This window comes from Oreochromis aureus, linkage group 4, assembly GCF_013358895.1.
Source record: "Oreochromis aureus strain Israel breed Guangdong linkage group 4, ZZ_aureus, whole genome shotgun sequence".
Taxonomy (NCBI): domain Eukaryota; kingdom Metazoa; phylum Chordata; class Actinopteri; order Cichliformes; family Cichlidae; genus Oreochromis; species Oreochromis aureus.
This window is the reverse complement of record NC_052945.1, coordinates 26,235,033-26,255,321: the sequence shown is the minus strand read 5'-3', so window position 1 is coordinate 26,255,321 and position 20,289 is coordinate 26,235,033. Positions and strand designations below refer to the sequence as shown.

The window sequence follows — 20,289 nt, the reverse complement described above, 5'->3', positions numbered from 1 at the left end:
GACACATACTGAAGTACTTCCAAAGAGACAGAGAGTAAAGGAGGTTGAAAGTTAAAGCAGCAGACAGCTCTTCAGTCAGTGGCCACCAGGCATTTCTGTAGTCAAAGGCCACCTGTTATTCCGTCTCACTGTGTCAAATGTTAACCCTTACAGTGAGGGCTATATGGCAGTTATTAATGGTGATATGGTGATATTTTTGATTTTAGAGTGACATAGGAAGGAAATACAACATCAAAATGACGAGCTGGAAGGGCATCACTTGTTATATAGCAACCTCAAAAGGTTGTCACAAGAAAAGTGACCATAAGAAACCTGAATTTGTCTTTGGTCATTTTGCCAGTAAAATCCGAAATATATAAAATTGTACCAAACAAGCTAAACGTGATAGGTAAAGTTGAAAAAAAGAAAAGAAACAGAGAATCCCCCTGTTAAACAATACACACAAACTTGCAGGTTTGTAGGTTGCGAGAACAGTGATTGTGCAAACCAAATCAGTGAGATCAATTTAAGTTTGCAGAACGTTTTTGTTCATCTTTGTCTTAAAGGTCACTGGAGGCCATTGTGTAACGTGCCTTTATACTAAACATATAGGCCTACAAACCACACGCACAAAAAAACTTTCATGCAGAACATTACAACTGTTGCGACACAGTGCTTTTGAACTCAGCTATACTTTGTCTGCCTGAGTGGGCTTAGGCCTTCAGTAGTAGGCCAGAGGGTGATGGCGTGATGCAGCCGCCACGGGTTCCTGCAGTTACTTAGGTGTCGGCATCAGTTAGAGCCAGCGAGACGAGAGCAGGGGAGGGTTTAAATGTGCAAAGCAGCTGAAGGGGGGGGGGTTGGTGAGCATATACGACACTCACTGAAAGGTCAAAGTCCGCTGTGCCTGTGGCAGGAAGTCGTCGAGAAGACCATAGAGATGTTTGTGCTCGGAAGGCAACAAAATCATCATACCACAACCATAGTGGGGAAATGTTCAGTGGCGAGAAGGTGAGAAGAATAACAAGGGAGGGTATACTCATAATACGAACCCTACAGCTCTATAAAACAAAGCACAGTGCTGCTCTTGAAAACTACTGGGTAACACTTAGACTGTTTCAAGATTAGTTCACCTAACTGACGGAAATACATCATTTATTGACTCATCTGTACTTATGACCTTTACAATTTTCATCCAAAATGATTTAACCATACATTCAGGGGCGTAATTTCCAGGGCGGTTAGCGGGGTTATGACCCCCCCAAAAATCAGACCCAACTAATATAACCCCCCCAATAAAATTATGAATTATCTTGCATAAATAGGCTGTTGATTTTCTTTACTTATTTCAGGTATTACCAGCAAAATAGTTGCATCTTTAATCATCTTGGAATTTACCCAGATTTATTTATTTATTTAGTCAGAGATATTGACCCCCCCAATGTTCAGCACAAAGATACGCAGATGCATACATTCATATACAGCATTATTGTACATGCTTTAACAGAGCTAAACTCACCAGTTAACCTAACTGGTGGGCTGTGGGAGAAATATGGGATATTTTTGGGACAGGGAAAAAATGCAGGGTCCATGCAAAACAGTCCCAACTAACAGATGGTAAATGTGCTGCAGCGTTATTCAAGTTTTGGACTATCGACTTCGCTGATGAACAACAACAGCGTGTGGAGCCAAAGACTAGATAAGTTGCAAATGTTCAAAACAAATGTGGTAGATAGCATGAGTGCCATCTTATCAGTATTTTCATCAAGTGAACAACCCAATGTGTTGGGCCAAAGATAGCATAATCCTGTCAGAATTCATGCACTACACATGTATATGGTGTATATATGTGTAGTTTCCATATATATAAGTATATACAAATATATGTGTGTGTATATACACAAAATTGATATGCAACTTAAAATAAAGAGAGAAAAAACAAACCTTAAAACATGTTAGCTTGCTGTGATAAACCAAAGCTAGAAGCTAGCAATGCTGGATTCTCTGTAAAAGGGAACGTGGCACCACAACACGGAACTACACACTGAAAGCATGAACCACTGGACTTTTAATTCATTATAGTGAACTGATGACATTTTGTATCTGCATTAAACTTCTGCAAAAACGTCAAATCAGCTTCACACAGGCATCATAACAGATGAGCTCAGACATGAAAGCTGTACTATCTGCTGATCAGTGCACACTTAACACATTGAGGTAGAGCTGAATTTGACAGTTTATGCATTGTCTAGTCAGCATATGCAACTTCAAAGAGACCCCTCCACCTCCTATCTTTGTGTAGTAAAGGATAGATCAGATTGCTACTACAGTTACTTATTATATAGGTCTGGGTTGACAGGAGAGGCAGGAGGTTGTGACAAAAACACAAGTTTCAGTGGTTTCTGTCGAAACCACCTCCATTCTACTGCCTTTACACATCACACATAGAGACAAATAACCGCTTTAGCTACTACTGCCATTTACAGACCTAGTTCTCCAAGTTGTAATATGAATTGGGACTGCATTTTATAAAAGTGCTTATTTTATTCATTCATTTTTGTTACACAAATCATATTGCTTTTGTTCTGCAAACTAAAAAAACTTATGCTAATTAAACCAGATATTACAGAACTTCCCCTGAATAACCAGCAAGCTTTTATTTCGAGCGCAATATTTATCTCTGTTATGTGCATGCTGAAAGTGCAAGCAACACCATCTCCAAAGTAACCTACAGTGAGTCATAAGACTGGCGTGTGTGTTGTGGTATCAGAGTAGGAAACGGGACCTCGTTTTGCAGTGCCCTTTTTTTTCTCATTTTCATCACATGCTTGGTGAGCTGCAGTTTCTTTCTGTTATACAGGCAAAACAAACGATATATTAAAAATAGAAAATAGTGTAATAGTACACCAAAAATTAGAAAATTAAGGTCAAATAAATATATGTAAACCGACAAAGTAGAACAGGAAGAGAATGTCTCTACCGACTTCATCTGTCTTGTGACGCTACCACAGATGTGGTCTGCCAATCAGAGGGCAGTAGCGAGGAGTTACTATGATACAAGGACAGAATATTTTGTGTAACATAATTAAGAGAAAATCTGACTCAGACAGTCATTTGGAGCTGTCGGTATTTTAAGTGTATGAGTAATTGGTGACTTGAATCGAAGACACTCTGGCTGCAGGTGGTAGCATAAAAATATTTTCAATAATAATGTATTATTATGATTATAAATGATAATTATAGGTGCCTTTCAACACACTCAAGGACATTTTACAAGCAATTAAATACCAAACTCACAGTATTCATAAAGTAACAACAATACAGCATCAAACAGAATAAGCGAGCTTTAAAGGCTTGCTTTTAAAGCCAATATTGTAAATGTGGTGCAGGACGTGCCACTCAGCTGTAAAGCCCACAGTGGTCAGGTAAGAGGGTGGTATAATCTCAGCATACGGGAAATACGAGCACCACTGTGCAGAAGATCACAGAGATAGGAAGGTGTGAGGTTACAGAGAGATTAAGTAAGAAGCAGAAACTTAAAATTAATGTAACATTCATCAGACATATGGTCGATGGAAGAGGGTCTGGTAACACAAGCAGCCACATACTTTGAACCAGTTTTTTGTGCGGTAACCCAGAGAGGATAGAATTATATTAATCAAGTAATGCAGAGCATAAGTGAGAATAGCGGCACTGTCGTGAATGGGTAATTAATATTATGTAAGTGGAGATATGAAGATTATTGATGCGTGGTTCATTGAAGGAGGAAAGAGGAAGGAGAGACTAGAGAAGTCAGTGCACAGAGAGAATTTATCACATATATCCTATCAAAAGAACCTCTATTTCGTCACTGTTAATTTGACAACCACGATTTAATCTTCCGTAAACATTCAGTAAGAGAATAAGGCGGGAAAGTGGAACTAGGCTTAGTGGAGAGATAGAGCTGTATGTCATCAGCATAAGAATGAAAAAATATGACAAGTTACCTAAAACTGTGGCCTAAAGGTAAAAGAAATGATAAATATAAGGGGGACCAAGGCAGAGCCCTGGGTAACACCACTAAAAATTAGTCAGGTGGAATCTTATGACATGGATATAATTTGTGGTCGAAATGATTGAAGGTGAAATCACAGTTTAGCAGCCCCACAAGCAGAAAGCCATTAAGGATATTAACTAACTTAAAAAATATTTGTGTTCCATCAACGTCTATCTAAAGCTTGAGGACTGAAAAAATATCAACTGGTAGGTTGTTGAATTTGGAAATTCAGGTATATATATCCTACACCTAAAGAGATTTAGTTCATTCCATTGAAATGTTGGATTTTGGCATGTCAAGATATTAAGATATCAAGATAACAGTATTTGGAAGAGAACTTGGAGAGAAGCAGAAGCAATACATTTGTGTGAAAAGTGGAGTGAATTAAATCCGTAAATTAATTTCTGCTAGCAAACATTAGCAAGAAAAAGAGAAATAATGTTATTTCACCGTGTTCTTCTGTCTAGGTCTGGTGAACAGATCAAAGTGAAGGAAATTCAAAGGACTTTTTTCCACCACTGTCGTCAGCACAAACTGCTAACACTAAACAAACCTTGGAGTTAAACCTCAATTGAGAAAGACTGCACTCTTCTGCTAATGTGTTGGGGGTTTTTTCCTAAATGCTGGTCAAACATTAACATGGATACAGGAAAACAAATGAGTCATAAGCAAGTGTGTCAGGCAGTTCGGTCCGTTGCACATTGCAGTGGACATGACTATTCTGATATTCATACATTGGTGTGAAAAAGTACCACCTTACTGCTTCCACAGGAATTAAGAGGGTGAGTAACAGCCAGATGCTGCTAATCAAATATACTTGATTAGCAGCAATCATCAGCAAGCGGAGTGCCTCTATAAAAGCAGAGGTTTCGACAGTTTGCTGTTCTGGAGCATTCAGGTGTGTTAACAGGGTGAATGTCATGCCCCCGTGTTGGTGTTGGTCATCATAATAATGCTGATCCAGGATCAACATTGCAACTGACCAATCATGTTGGCTTTGCAATGTGTGGCAGGGTCTCGTCCCTGACCCGGAGTAAGTCTGCTAATTAGCTAATGTCTTGGCTAACGTTAACAGCTTACACAGTGTCCTTGGTCAGTTTCTCCTGGACCAACATTGTTATGATGTGGAAACAACACCATCACCATCACGGGGATATCCAACCATGTTGACACAATGCATAGAAGGAAAGACATCGGCCATGATTATAGAGAAGCAACTCTACAGGCCTCAATTAGTACATTAACATTTAAAGTTCATGAAAGCACAATTAGAAAAAGGCGAAACAAGCATAGTGTTTGTTTGGAAGAGTTGCATAGAGAAAACCTGTTCTCTCTAAAAAGTATATGGGAGCATGACTTAGCTTTGCAAATTTGCGTCTGAAATAACCACATTAGTTCTGGAACAATGTCCTTTGGACAGATGAGGCAAAAGTGGAAATATTTGGCCATAATGCAGAGCGCTATGTTTGGAGAAAACCAAACCCAGCACATCAGCACATACACTTCATATTAATTCCCACTGCACTATCCATCCATCCATCCATTTTCTTCCGCTTATCCGGGGCTGGGTCGCGGGGGCAGCAGCCCAAGCAGAGAAGCCCAGACCTCCCTCTCCCCAGCCACCTCCTCCAGCTTATCCAGGGGAATACCAAGGCGTTCCCAGGCCAGCCGAGAGATATAATCTCTCCAACGTGTCCTGGGTCTGCCCCGGGGCCTCCTACCGGTGGGACATGCCCGGAAATCCTCGCCCAGGGGGCATCCTTTTCAGATGCCCAAACCACCTCAACTGGCTCCTTTCGATGTGGAGGAGCAGCAGCTCTACTCTGAGCCCCTACCGGATGGCTGAACTTCTCACCCTATCTCTAAGGGAGAGGCCAGCCACCCTTCGGAGGAAGCCCATTTCCGCCGCTTGTATTCGCGTTCTCGTTCTTTCAGTCACTACCCACAGCTCGTGACCATAGGTGAGGGTAGGGGCGTAGACCGACCGGTAAATTGAGAGCTTCACGTTTACACTCAGCTCCCTCTTCACCACAACAGACCGGTACAGCGTCCGCATCACTGCAGCCGCTGCACCAATCCGTCTGTCGATCTCCCGCTCCCTTCTCCCATCACTCGTGAACAAGACCCCGAGATACTTAAACTCCTCCACTTGGGGCAGGGTCTCGTCCCTGACCCGGAGTGGGCACTCCACCCTTTTCCGCCTGAGGACCATGGCGTCAGATTTGGAGGTGCTGACTCTCATTTCCACTGCTTCACACTTGGCTGCGAACCGTTCCAAGGCGAGCTGGAGGCCATCACCTGATGAAGCGTGCATACCACTGTATTCTAATAGTTCAACCGTGAGGCCATCTGTCTGACAGCCAGCTTGGTTATAACCTGACTCTCAACATCAGCAAAACTAGAGAAATGATAGTGGACTACCGGAAACGACCAGTCAGGGAACACCAGCCCATCTACATCAACGGTGTCAAGGTCGAAAGGGTCAGCAGCTTCAAGTTCCTTGGAGTCAACATCACTGAGGACTTCTCCTGGACCCTTCACACAGACACTGCTATCAGGAAAGCTCGCCAGCGGCTTTATTTCCTGAGGAGGCTGAGGAAGTTTGGCATGAGCGCCAGCATCATCTCAAATTTCTACAGGTGTGCAATTGAGAGTTTGCTGACGAGCTGCATCACAGTTTGGTACGGAAGCTGCTCTGCCAGCAGCCGTAAATCACTACAGAGGGTGGTGAAGGCAGCAGAGCACATCACTGGCACGAGGCTTCCTGCCATTCAGGACATTTATCTCCAGCGATGCCTCCGTAAAGCACACAGCATCATCAAGGACCACAGCCACCCAGCACATCAGCTGTTCTCCTTGTTACCATCTGGCAGACGTTACAGGAGTCTGTCTGCTCGGACTACAAGACTTAAAAACAGTTTCTACCATCAAGCCATACGACACCTCAACCACAACACTTAAACACACACAACACAGGACTCAGAAGCTACCCTGCAGCTTCACAAGTACTCTGTTTAATCTGCACTGGTCACTTCACTTTATTGTTATTGTAATTTATATTTAAAAAGTGCAATACTGTAATTTTCTGCTGCTCATTCCTGTGCAATATCCCATCTGCCCTCCCGTCATATTTCTTTTCAAGATTTTCTTATTTAATCACTAGTGTACATATATTTATATTTATAGATACATATATATTTAGTCATCTTTTCTCTTTTACCACGTCTCTCTAATATTTTGCTCTTTACTATTTTTCTATTTTTTATTTTATTTTATTATTATATTATATTTTATTATATTTTCTCCTACTGTATCATGCTGCTGAGTGACCGCTGCTCGTCAAACACATTTCATTGCAATGTTGACCCTGTGCTAACTTGCATATGACAAATAAAACTGAAAACTGAAACTGGTTCAGACTGGCTCAAGGTACAGGACAATCATCCCACAACAGAAAATCTACAATGAAAGAGAAAAACAAAAAAGGATTAAAAAGGTGTGGTTGGTCGTTAAAAGAGCTGCGCATAAACAAATGCCCGCATACCTCAATGAAGTGAAGCAACACTCAGCCAAAATTCCACAGCAACAATGCGGGAAACTGATAAAGTCACAAAGAAAACGATAACTGCAAATTATTGCAACTAAAGGTGGTTCTACAAGCTATTGAAACATGCTGTTTATTTAGTTTTCAATACGGTTGAATAGAGTCCTTTTAAAAATTTTAACCCTAACCTTATCTTTTGCATGACAGTATATTAAATATTCTGCAGGACAGCTAAGACAGATTACTTAAAATAATGCAAATGTCATGTTGGGATGTTGGTAGAAGTGGTGGTCAGTGTGACAGAAGCTGAGGATCTATTCATCCTCACAGGAAGGCCCAGTCTCTGTGCAGTTACCTGCCAAGTTAGAGTCATTTATACTTCAAAGGAGGCCGTTGATGAAACAGAAACATTTTAGAGACAAAATCCAAAGTTAACCACGTAACTGGCAGCAATGTGCTTAACATAAATTTAGCTCAGAGGTGAAAAGACCTCTGGTAGTTGAAAATTCATTTCAACCTCATGTGGTGACACAAGGTTGATCCTGGACAAATTTGGTGATGCAATAACAGCTTTCAACTTTCAACTGCCCTGACCTTATAGCACAGTGTGGTCAGAAGAAACAAACAAGAAAACAAAAAACCACTTTGCAACATTTTGATTCCTTTTTTGGTCAAATGAGATCATGCCGAGATAAAAAAGAAAGGAAAAAAAAACCCACAGCAGAGGGGAAGCAAAACAAAAGGTGTTATATTTCTTAAGAATATCATGCAAGACATCAGAGGACATTACACCCTTCTGATGATAATAAGAAAGACAAGAAAAACATATTGGTCCGCAAAGGAATTGTGCTCCAGATTTACTTTGAACTGTAGTGGTAACGACCCTCGCTAGCAGCAATAAGCCCGGAGAACCAACGACACGGGCTGGAATCTGTTAAATCCCTTTAGGCACCTACTTTCAAATCTCCAAAGAACAGCTTTGACTGACAACTAAAGCACCACGGCTCAGTTTTCCTGATCATTTTTCAGTGGACTGCATTTTTCTTTCAGCCTGTGATCGTTACAAGCTAATCCATGTCTGGGAAAATGGCTGCAAAGGTGTGCAAAGGCTCAAAGATCAGCCTCATACTGGATTTTTCCTTTATTTAAAGCCAGATTCATACAAAATAAAATACTAATGAGTAACAAGTTTCATAAATACGGAGACGATAAATAGCCAGACACCCCCGGTTCCCCGAAAAAAAGAGAGCTGTGCAAAACAAATGTTTTTCTTTGATTTTATTTCACAATTTGATGCATTTAATGTGTCCTTTGTTATAATACCACACACAAATGTCAACTGGCTAAAACAATATAAAACATAACTTCCACAATTTTCCGTTATTTATATTATGTACATGCACTCATATATTTAGAGGCAAAGAAAGAAAAATATCTCAGGCCATCTCTCACTCTCAAGTGCACTTTCATTTATCTTGTTTGCTGGCTGAGAGGCCATTCCAATGAGGATCCTTCAGCTTCAGTTTTTCCACGTGGACTTGAGTTTGGACTTTTTTTGTGAGCACTGTGGCATTAAATAACTGGGTGGACGGGGCCAAAAACAAACACACAGCAGTAGTTTATAACCTTTACGATGCAACTTTTCTACACAGCATGTTTGGAAGGTGATGACACACTGATGTCAGATGGGTGTAAAGTTTGTTATGGTGACAGTTTCTCTTTTAGGTGTTTTTTTTTTTTAACACCATGTGGTTTCACTGCAATAAAAGATTATCAAGGCTCAAGGGAGGAACCAAAGGCCTGACTTAAGCGCCTTATTACTCCAAAGTCAAGCTATGGAGGTTATGTTTTCAGTGTTCAACAGGGGGTATTTGGTCCCTGTCAAACTTGTTTTGGAAAACTCTCCAAATACTTTTAGTGGTCTTGGTGGAAGTCTGCACTCTCTCCCCTCCTGTTGCTTCTTGTTACCCTCCTAAGTGCAACGGCTTAGCTGAGCACATAAGAAGTGCCAGGATTGTCTTTTAGGTGCATTTACGTTTAGATGGTTTTTGATGGGTCATTGACAGTTTTCTTTAAGTGCTTTGTGCCAGATGGTATGCCCGTGTAATGGTCACGATAATGACACAGTGGGTCGAGAGAACAAAGGAAGAACAGACTCCCGTTGTGCTTCTGCTTTGTCACGGTGAGAGCCCACATTCATGAAACACTATCTACAGTACTCCTGGCCTCTGATGGTTTGATAAAGCGTTTAAGGTTACCAATAGGGCAAATCTCTGCTGAACATCACACTGAGTGGGTTGGGCATGATGTCTTACTTTTACAGCTCTGTCAGCACATTAGTGACACGCAGTTTTATTGGAGGCATGACCAAAACCGGAGATATGGATCGTACACATATTACAAATGTCATACTGACAGCAGGATTATCAGTTATGCACTGAAAATGCATAAACACTGGATTTTTTTTTTGAGGACAGATAAAATGTATGATATTACTGAATTGTCAAAAGAAGGGAAAAAAAACAGGCTCACTTGTAGCCTGTATCAAAAAATATATTTAGAATACTTAAAAGTGGATTCTTATTGGAGTGGTCCTTCAGGTGCTGCCTGCCACCTGTTTGCGAGCTCTCGGTTCAGGCTGCTCAGGCTGAGTCGAGGCCGCCTCTCCGCTCTATGTGGGGGCAAACTTCTTGGCCTGTGCCCTTACCCTCTTCTCGTAGTCCATCCTGTTCTGACTGAATGATCAAATGAAAAGAAAGTGATACAACAGCATTGCAACCACACTAATAACACATCATGGTGTAAAACACAGGTGTGATTTCCTCTTAAAGCTTATAAAATTATATTAATTTTAACTTGAATACAGATTTGACCTTTGGCAAATAGAGGCCTGTTCTTGCTGTAAAGAGGCTGATGCAGTTAAATGCGCACATCTGGTAATGTAAAGAGCTAGCATTTCAACTCAGCAGTTTTCAGCCATGACTTTGCTTATAAGAAGCGACGTTTGATTTAGCAGATATTTTTACGCCGATATTTTTGCCCCTCCTGATGCAACCCCAAAAGAATGTCTATCTCTGGGGATCAGTCATTTGTTAGGCTAATTTGCAAACCACAATCACTTAAAAAGCAAATGTGGTTATTAGTAGTCATCATGTCGCTATCAAACCACATGACATTGCTTAATAATATCACAACATTGCTTAACAAAAAATAATAATAAAAACAATAATAATAATTTCTTGATTCTTTGTTTGAAGAATCCACTGAGTAAATCAAACAACCACACCTACCAGTAAATTGTGTAAGCTTCCGCTTGTGCTGGATCTTGAATGTTGGGCTCATTCAGCAGCTCCTGGATTCCCAGAAGAATCTAAAAAACACAGCAATACAACCATAATTACATATAACTTAAAAGCAAAGCAGCCAACTCCAATGCCATTAAATTGAATCATTATTAAGGAACACAGGGCTGTATAGAGAAAATGCAGATGCACTCCTTTTATGCTCCAACAGTGTGAAAGTAATAAGTTTATTAGTCATGAAAACAAAGCTGCATTTGTGGTGAAGTATGGAGGACGAGTCTATGAACACAGGAGCCTTCAAACCTGTTTGATGGTGATAGCAGGTCTCCAGTCTTTGTCCTCCTCCAGGATGGACAGACACACAGTGCCTGATGGGTAGACATTTGGGTGGAATATCGGTGGTTCAAACTTGCCTGAGGACAAATTATTGAAGACAAAGTTGTACAATGAAGCACGGGAACACTGACGATATCGGCCACAAAATACATTAGAATCACTATAAGAAACCATCATTAGTTAAAACTAAAATCACAAGAGGCTGTGTGAAAGTGAATTTACACAATAGTGTTATTTTCCTTTAATTTTGTCTCGAAGATCAATAACAGGCCTTTGAGTAAATCATGGGATTGTAGCGCTATTGTAGCACTGTTTCCCAACATCAGAGAGGTACATTTACGCATATAATATACAACATGTGCTTCAGAGGTTAACAGCACAACGACACCAGAGAATTCTAGAATTGAGCATTGGCTATACACTTTCAAATCGAATGCTGTGACTAAAAACATGACGCTGTCTTATATATGTAGAGATGATACAGTTATTTATTTTAGAGTCATGCTTTGACCAAAGCAGTTTACTGACCACACCAGCTTCATAGCCCGACGCTGTTTTTTAAAGTTTCTGCTTCTGCTGTCTGTAACTTTCTAACATCAAACATTACACCGAGCCCGTCCTTTTTCTAACCATGTATCTTTTTCATTGTTCTAATGGATTATTTCTGCTACAAAAGCTTTTATATTTTCATATAAAGGAAAACTACAAGTTATTTTATTTGTTTGCAGTGTTTCGCTTTAAACTTTCCTTTAATCTTGTTCTCTTTTTGTCTCTAATGTGTGACTTTCTGTATGAGTTTAATGTTCTGCTTTTTTTGCTCGCTTCTGTAAACCCTGTTTTTAAAGGTGCTGTTTGAATAAAATTTTTATTATTATTATTACATACCAAGAGTGGGGACAAGAGATAAGGCGTACTCACATTTGGGTGGAGATGAAGGGTAGTCATCCTTGAACAGCATTCTGAGTTTATACAGTCCTCCTTCCCACAACGTCTAACGAAGAAGAACGAAAACAACTGTGTCAGCAAAGTCACTGAGAACATTCCAAGGTTATTTAACAACGGCAAAGGAGCGTTACAGAAGTAACTGCATAGACAAAACATTTCTAAATTGGGGTTTTCCTTCAGCTCATCTTTTTATTCACATTGTTTGGGAGTACAAGAAAACACATACAATGTTTTAAAAGCATCACTTCCTAGATGTTAACACTAATTTTGCCTTCACAGTAATTGTCGCCACTACTTGCAATACTCTTGACTGTAAAGTTTTGCTATTAAAGCTTGTGAAGAAAAGCAATGTTACTTTTTATTTGAGAAAAGAGTGGCTTGAAGTTGTTTTGATGATTTAGCCGATGTGTAATACTTCAAAAGAGAACCTAGAATAGAAGCAAATTACTCAGTTTATGTGTCAAATGTATCTGATCAGCAATGAAGACATCCTGTAATTTAGCAGGTTTCTGTCCTGCATACACAACTGTAGTTATACTAAAGCATAGCACAGATTTCTACTTATCAAAAACACAAGAACATGTAGAGATTTCAGACAAATAAAAGAAGAGACTGTAAATGCTCTCACTGAACTAGGACTGTTGGTGCTTATGTGCATGGGCACGTGCAAAAGGCTCAGTGTGATCCTGTTTAGTACTAATGTGCAGACAGGTTGGGTAATAAAGTTGGTGATGGAAATGGGGTTTGCATTTTATGTGTGTGCGAACAAAGTTTGTGCTTAAAATCCAGCATCTTAGAAGGCCTCCTGCTGGTTATTTCCAACTCTACATCCAGCTCCAGGTAACTTACTCCTTTCTTCCCTGGGATGGCACACTCCCAATTCATCAGGTTCATGGTCCCATCTGGATTCTTAGTGGGAACAGCAACAAATCCCTGTGTGGTTTACATGACATGCAAAACATCAGCTGCCAACCCGAGTCTGGTTTGTGTCAGAAACACTCACAACAGTTAGTTTCAAAAACACTGGACATGTAGTTGGTGCAGATGACAGATGCTTACAAAAGGGTGGTCTTTTCTCCAGGCTTTGCGCTCCTGGGACAGTCTGCTAAGAGCGATGCCAGACATTGCTGCTCATCAACGCCCCCCTGTGGAAAAACAACCCCAAAACAAATTGATAAAAGGCGAATCGTTAACAGGCGGGTAATGTCCATGGTTCTACTAAAACAGCGACACATGTTTAGCTTGTTATTACCACAAGTATGACTTGTTTATGAGTCCTGCTGTAACGCAACGCTAAGTACAGATGAGCTCCCACAATGCTAACAAACGCTACACATGAATCACCTCGCATTACTGTGGGTCCACTGTCTAATAACATCACTTCTAGTAAACTCACCTCGTGTTTTATTTGACTAAATACCAAAAGTGAAGTTATATAAGTCTCAAAGGTGGCTTGTTTGCTTCGCTAATGCTAACGTTGCCTCCGTTACGACGGCGACCGAAAAAAACACACCCTTCGACGGTAAAAAAAAAAAAAAAAAATACAACCGGGCTAGCTAGGCTACTAATGACCAAACCGGAAGAACAGTTTCTTTTATCAACATTACTAAAAACACTTTACTCAGATTACACTGGAGGAATTTTTCCCACAGTTTTGTAAAACAATGTGACTCTGAAAACCGTTTCGCCTTGCTAGCCTATCGCGAGGAAGGACCCCAATTTGTTTATCTCGTTAGGACCTTCAGGCAGCGTAACGGGCAGCCTAGTGACACACGTCAGAGATGACGTGATGCGTAGTTCACAGCCGTCTAGTGATTTAATCATTTTGAGTCACGTCCAAACCCAAAATGCATCACTGGTCACGTCGCATTTTTATATTTACTTTAATAAAAACCCACCTTTGTCTGACTGATTTTCATATCACCTGGATAGCATCATTACTAGCAGTGATAGTTTTATTGTGCACCATTCCATCATTCACATCTGCTTATCTGATGCATGATAAGCAGGGTATTGCAGATGCACGTCTCCCAGTTTTATCTTGTGTGATCCGAAGATCCTTCCAGGACAGGTGAAACCTGCTATTTGTGTCTCTACCTGCTAGTCTTCATAAATCTTTACATGCCCAGAAAATGTCCCAGGGAAAGCTGGCACTTTTCAGTGCACAAGCTCTTGAGTTCCTCAACCTATGGACAAAAATTATGCTTATGCTTCAGCGGGAAATATATGTTGTAATGTAAAATCTAACCTAACGTGCACCTCCTGAAAAATGTAACTACAGTTCCAGTTAATGCAGCCTGGAACTACTGTGATTGGCCTGTTCAGCATCGTTGACTCCTGAGCATTTCCAGCTAGTAATTTGCTGCAGTATGAAGAATAATCATAGCATTGGTAAAACGACTCAAAAATACCAGATTCCTGGAGGGAGATTGCTGAAAGATCCAGAATGAACATGAAGGAAGGTACGAAGAAGTGGAAAAACCTGACAACTGCACAATAATTAACAAGTAATGCACCACACATGAACATAAATGAAGACAAACACGTCAGCCACTTGGGAAGTTGATTTTAGGCTCTCCAAAGACTCCCTGCAGAAATCCAATTAGCAAATTTTGTTTGCCTTGGTTATGAATCTTTACAATAGATTCATTTAACCTTCATATGATTGCATGTAATCTATATCACAACATACCTTTTAGGTCAAATATATATATTAATGAGGGTCAAAATAAAGGGCAACAGTGATATATCTGCTGCCAGTTACAGAGCAGAAAGTTTGATTTGTTTTTAGACGATGCGTTCAGCTGCTGCCTCATTTTCAGCCTGAGAAGAATCATTTGAAATGAGCTGTTCGTTCCTTTTCGCCCAGTTGGATCGCTCTTTTATTCCGGACTCTGCATTTTTTTATTTACCTCAATGAGACATAGCAACAGCTGACATCATACACAGTGGCTAAGATTACCCCTTCGCTACATTGTTAATGAGAAACAAAGTGCTACTCTAGGAAGAATAGGGTTGGAATAAATATATAATCTGATCAATTTTTTATGAAGCTTTCAAAACAGCAGTCCTCATGATTGATTTACTGATTCTTTCTCAAACTGTAAATGCGTATTAGTGCACTTACACTTCCTGATCACCTACATGGTGTGCACAGAACAGCTGCACGTAGCTCACCCTGGCGTGAGCTATAATCCATAAACTTTATTTTGTAAATCGGGCATCTTTCCAGACACCTCATATAAAACTGCAAGAACCGGCTCAAACTGGTTTCCATTTCCTCTGTGTCAGCAATCCATTTTTTTTTTTTTTAAAAAAACAAAGAACGCTGTGCGTGTTTTAGAAAAAGCTGCAGTATTTTTAATTAGATTTTTATTATCATTATTATTATTTCTTGGGTGCACAATAACAATGAATTACATTTCCAAAACTTGCAACTTTAACACAGTCCCATGAAGTGAAAGCAAAACATCGAGACATTTTAACCTACAGCCCCCCTAAAAAAAATCAACACGATCTGAAACAACATGATTTCCTACAACCCTGCAAGGTCACCTGAGGAAGCTATATCTGATCAACAGCGAATTTTGCCCTGTGTGGCCTTCTAACAAAGCTAAATATTTACTTTACTTGTTACCCAATGCACATTTTCCTCCACCTCATGAGCTAGACTTACTTTTAAAAGAAAAAGAAGATACCCCATCAAAACGGAAGCACATAACATATTCAGTTTATTGTAATGGAAAACTAATGCATCACTGTTGGTTAAAGAAAGAACCAAAGCAAAACATATGAAATGGCACTTTAGAATGTTACATTTGCATAAAACATTACTTATTAATTATCTGAAAGGTTTCTGACAGCTGAGGAAACTTACAACCTATAGTGTGTATAATATCCTCAGAAAAAAAAAGAAGGACATTAAGGTGTAGGTTTAAAGTTTAGGCACAATCTGCTGTCACCGTGTTGGTGCTGTTCCTACAGCATAATAATGCATGTTGCTCAAGAACAATCAGTGCAAGTGACCAGTTACAGCTCTGCAACTTTGATAAAAGATGGAAAAAAACCCCAAAACAAAACTACATCTTTTTAATTGAACTCTAACCTTTAAAAGTGTGTAAAACAAATGTGTGTGTGTCATGGGGGAGATGCAGTGGTTAGAATTGGTGCCACATAACAAGAAGGTCGTGGGTTTGAACCCACCTCCTGGGGGGAGTTTGGGTGTTATTCACCTGTTTTTATGGGTTGTCTCCAGTTTTCTTTCACACTCCAACAGTCCTAGGTTAACTGGCAATTCTAAATGTGCTGGTGCGAACATGACTGGCTGTTTGTGCTGCTTAGCCTTAGACCTATCAAGGGTGTTCCCTCCGCTTCTTGTCTTGACACCTGGGCTCCTGTTAACCCAAAGCAATTTGTCTCCCCTTCATAACATTTGTGAAAAAATATGTTCCTAACCCTAACTAAACAGTTTAAGCCAACCAAGCTGTCAGATTGGCTTTCAAAAGTTATGTGAGGGGAAATAAAGAGCAAAGTCTGAAAGCAATCACCTCACACATCTATGCAACTGGTCATTTGCGATCGTCGTCCTAGAGCAACACTGTGATGCTGTGGGAGAAACACCAACATGGTCAGGTCAGATACACCTGTAGCTTATCTCTCTGTAAAGAAGTGACTTTCCCCTCACGCTTTCTTTCCCTCCCCCTCTGAGATGATAAGCTCTGGTGATGCCTTTTGAAACCATTCGCACCAGGAGCCATCATAAAGGCAAACCCCGGGGTGCCCGAGCAGGTGGGCGGCCAGAATGACTTGACACGCCGTGACGCCTGAGCCACAAGAAGCCCAGAACGGTCGCGTCACGTCCACCCCTGCATCCTTGAAAATCTTAGCCAGGCTCTCGGCATCCTTCACCTTTCCAGAGGGATCCAGTAAAGTTGTATATGGTATGTTGATCGCTCCGGGGTAATGTCCAGGCAGTATGTCTGTGAGCGGGAGAGAGAAGAGGGAGAAATTTAGGGGACGTATCAACATGTGACAGATTTTTAGCTTAAATTTCTTCCATAGCTTTTTGCAGCATCTCCTGGATGTCATCAGTGGATGTTTGCTTCAGTGTGAACCACCAAGATAGAAGCTGAGCACACAGTATCTGCTGGTTATCTCCACGTGGCTCAAAAGCTGTAATTAGCAGCTGAAATAAAATTTGGGTGATGGCTTTCTACATGGCTCACAGTTTCTATCAGCAGTTGTTTTGTGTCCCAGCATCCCTGAGCTGAGGCAGCCACGTCAACCCAGTCAGCCATCCAGCCATTTTATTCTACTTTTTCCAATGGGTGGGCTTTAGCCTATCCCAGCTGTCACAGTGCAAAAGGCAGGGTGTGAGGTAACGGTCCTAACCACTGCTCCACTGTGCTTATGGCCACACCGCCCCAAGCACATGGATCTCATCTGATTTTCAGACAAAGCTGAGCAGGGTTGGGCTTGGGAATATCACATGTTGTAAGCTCAGCAGTGTCAGTGACTTTACTTCACGTCCAGATTGGTTTTGCTCGTGCCAGTTTTTTTTTTGCTTGAAAATATTTTGTTTTTATTAGCTTCAACATAAAATCTGCTTTTCTTAACTATTAGAACACAAAGGGCGAGATTCAAGAAGTTAAGAAAAATATTAAAGGACAAATGGGCACTTTAATCACAGTCGTGTAGACATTCCAGGTGCCGATTAACCCTAGAACACTATCGCCGGGTGATTTACACCCGAGCAAATACATTTACATGATTTCTCTCTCCTGCAGCTGTTTGCGTGTCGAGGAGCCTGTGCCTTCACCAGGGAAGTCTCAAATTTCCCAGGAATGGGTGGACCAAAGACCAGCTTTCCAGAGTCATTATTTTGTTTTAGGAGGTTTTTTTTTCATTTTGTTAGACATGGCACAGTTGAAAGTAAAAGAACACCACTGTAATTTGTCATGTGTTGTCATATTTTGATATATTTGATTACTTTTTATTGGTTATATTATATCGGGTAAAAATCACCCGGCATTAGTGATTGTGTTACTATTTATAGCGATAGTGTTCTAGGGTTAAGAGCCATCTGCTCATCTCCCCAGTAACACTTTACAGTTCCTGGGGCATCCCAATGTGTACCCAGGCCATAGGGGATATAGAATCTCTCTCAAGCTGATTTTGGGTCTGGGCTGGGGTCTCCAAACGAGGTGGAGCAGCGTTTCTGGAAAACTTCCAAATGGAAAACTACAGGATCTTAACCAGCTGCCTGAAACACCCCAACTGGCTCGTTTTGGCACAAAGGATCAGCGGCTTCGCCCTATCTCTGAGGGTGAGCCAACCCGCCCTGCACAGGAAACTCATTTCAGCGGTTTGGATTGCCAACCGTTTTCTGCAGTTTTACTTTATTTTAATAATATTTGTTTTTTAGTTATCAATTATCATTACATTTTTTTCTTTTCGTTTCACATTCCGCACCTACCTCAGATTTTACTTTAGTTTAAGTTCACTATAATAACCTTAGTGAAGAGTTATGTTCATTGACAAGAAGCAGGAGCAGAGGGCACGGTCTTTGATAACAGCCAAAGGTTTCCAAGATAACAGCCAGTGTATACGGAGTACCTTAAAAACAAAGTACAAGTACCTCTAAAACTCAGTGCTGTTTCAAAGCAAAGATTGCTGAAGCTAATTTCTTTTCCTGCACTTTGTGTAAAAGTAGCTATTAAATAAAAAGTGCTGATAGTAGTATTTTTGAAAGCATGTTCACTTTGGAGTATTGCACACAGCACTGTGTACAAGATAAATGACAGCAGCAACATGTAAAGTATGCAAAGCAGATCATCTTTCTTGTTTTGATGCAAAACCCTACATGTTGTATGCTCACAGCTGTTTTTTTTAACCCTTGGAGAACCAATACGACTGATAGATAAACTGTTGGCCTCTTCTTAAGTTTAAACGCTTAAAGTCTGACTCACCCTCTCGGGGCTCTGGCTCAGTACCCTTGAACCTGCCAGGAGACCTGGCGTCCACAACCTGGACCTGCTTGGTTCTGATGTTTTCCAGCACGTCCTCGTAGCTTTTAACCCACGACTGGTTCAGAGTGGCCTTAAACTCTCTGCTCTCCGGCTTCAAGTACTCGGAAATCACCGGATAGCCGTCAGCCAGCCAGTTCTTGAAGCCACCATCCAGCAGCGACACCAAACTGTGCCCGAACAACCGGAACATCCACCACACGCGGGGCGCGCTGTACGCCCCGGCGTCGCTGGTGTCGTACACGACGACGTGCGTGTCATTCCCGATGCCCAGATCTCCCACATACTGCGAAAAGTAGCTGGCAGTTGGCAGCATATGATCAAACGCAGAGCTCTTGTCGGAACATTCGTCCAAATCGAAAAAGGACGAGCCCGGGATGTGCTTCTGCGCAAACTCCTCTCTGGTGTTCCGTTTGGCTTTCGGCAGGTACCAAGAAGCGTCGAGAACGCGAAGCTTGGGACCGATCAGGTTATTTCTGACAGCATCTGCCAGCCACTGACCTGACACAAGAGCACGGGTCCGAGCCGCCATGACGAGCCTCTGCATGAAATACAAACCCGGAGCGCTAGAGGACCGAAGTCACTGTGCACTTTTGTTTTGGAGGAGCGAACAAGTTCGGCACGTAAAGATCACGTGGGAGATTAAAACAACCAAACAAACACTGTAGAGCCTGATTATAAGACTGCGTATTAAGGCTATATTAAGAAAAATAAAACACATTATTGATAATCGACATTTCGAATTACACTCCAGGTTAAGACGGTTAAAACTAACCTAGACTAAACTTTAAAACTATTCAAACTATATATATGTATTTTCCGGAAATCTAAATGACAAACTGAAAAACTAAGCTTCTCTCAGTGGCCATTTGTTAGGTTCAGCTGCTCATTAACACAAATATCTAATCATCCAATCACATGGCAGCAACTCAGTGCACACAGGCATGTAATGTAGACATGCTCAAACGAAGCAAAACAGAGGGATGAAAGTTTAATTCGAGTGACTCTGAACATTAGTGACACACTGGTTGGTCTTAGTATTTCACAAACTGCTAAGCTGCCCACCCGAGTACAGTTGCTGACCATGTCCATTCCCACCTTGTGGCGACAGCAAGTTAACGC

General features: G+C 41.0%; 2 protein-coding genes across 2 annotated transcripts; both read right to left on the bottom strand.

Annotated features, from left to right (window-relative positions):
• Positions 1–8,822: 8,822 nt before the first annotated feature.
• On the bottom strand, positions 8,823–13,874 carry LOC116327847 (SUMO-conjugating enzyme UBC9-like). Its single transcript, XM_031749519.2, has 7 exons — positions 13,539–13,874; positions 13,202–13,287; positions 12,992–13,075; positions 12,116–12,188; positions 11,165–11,274; positions 10,850–10,929; positions 8,823–10,294 (listed from the first exon to the last, which is right to left on the bottom strand). Exons 2-7 carry the CDS (start codon positions 13,265–13,267, stop codon positions 10,231–10,233), a joined length of 477 nt encoding a protein of 158 aa, XP_031605379.1. The 5' UTR covers positions 13,268–13,287; positions 13,539–13,874; the 3' UTR covers positions 8,823–10,230.
• A 1,603-nt stretch (positions 13,875–15,477) lies between these two features.
• mpst (mercaptopyruvate sulfurtransferase) lies at positions 15,478–20,003 on the bottom strand. The gene is made up of 2 exons (XM_031749520.2): positions 19,111–20,003; positions 15,478–17,121 (listed from the first exon to the last, which is right to left on the bottom strand). Exons 1-2 carry the CDS (start codon positions 19,712–19,714, stop codon positions 16,823–16,825), a joined length of 903 nt encoding a protein of 300 aa, XP_031605380.1. The 5' UTR covers positions 19,715–20,003; the 3' UTR covers positions 15,478–16,822.
• Between the last annotated feature and the right edge of the window lie 286 nt (positions 20,004–20,289).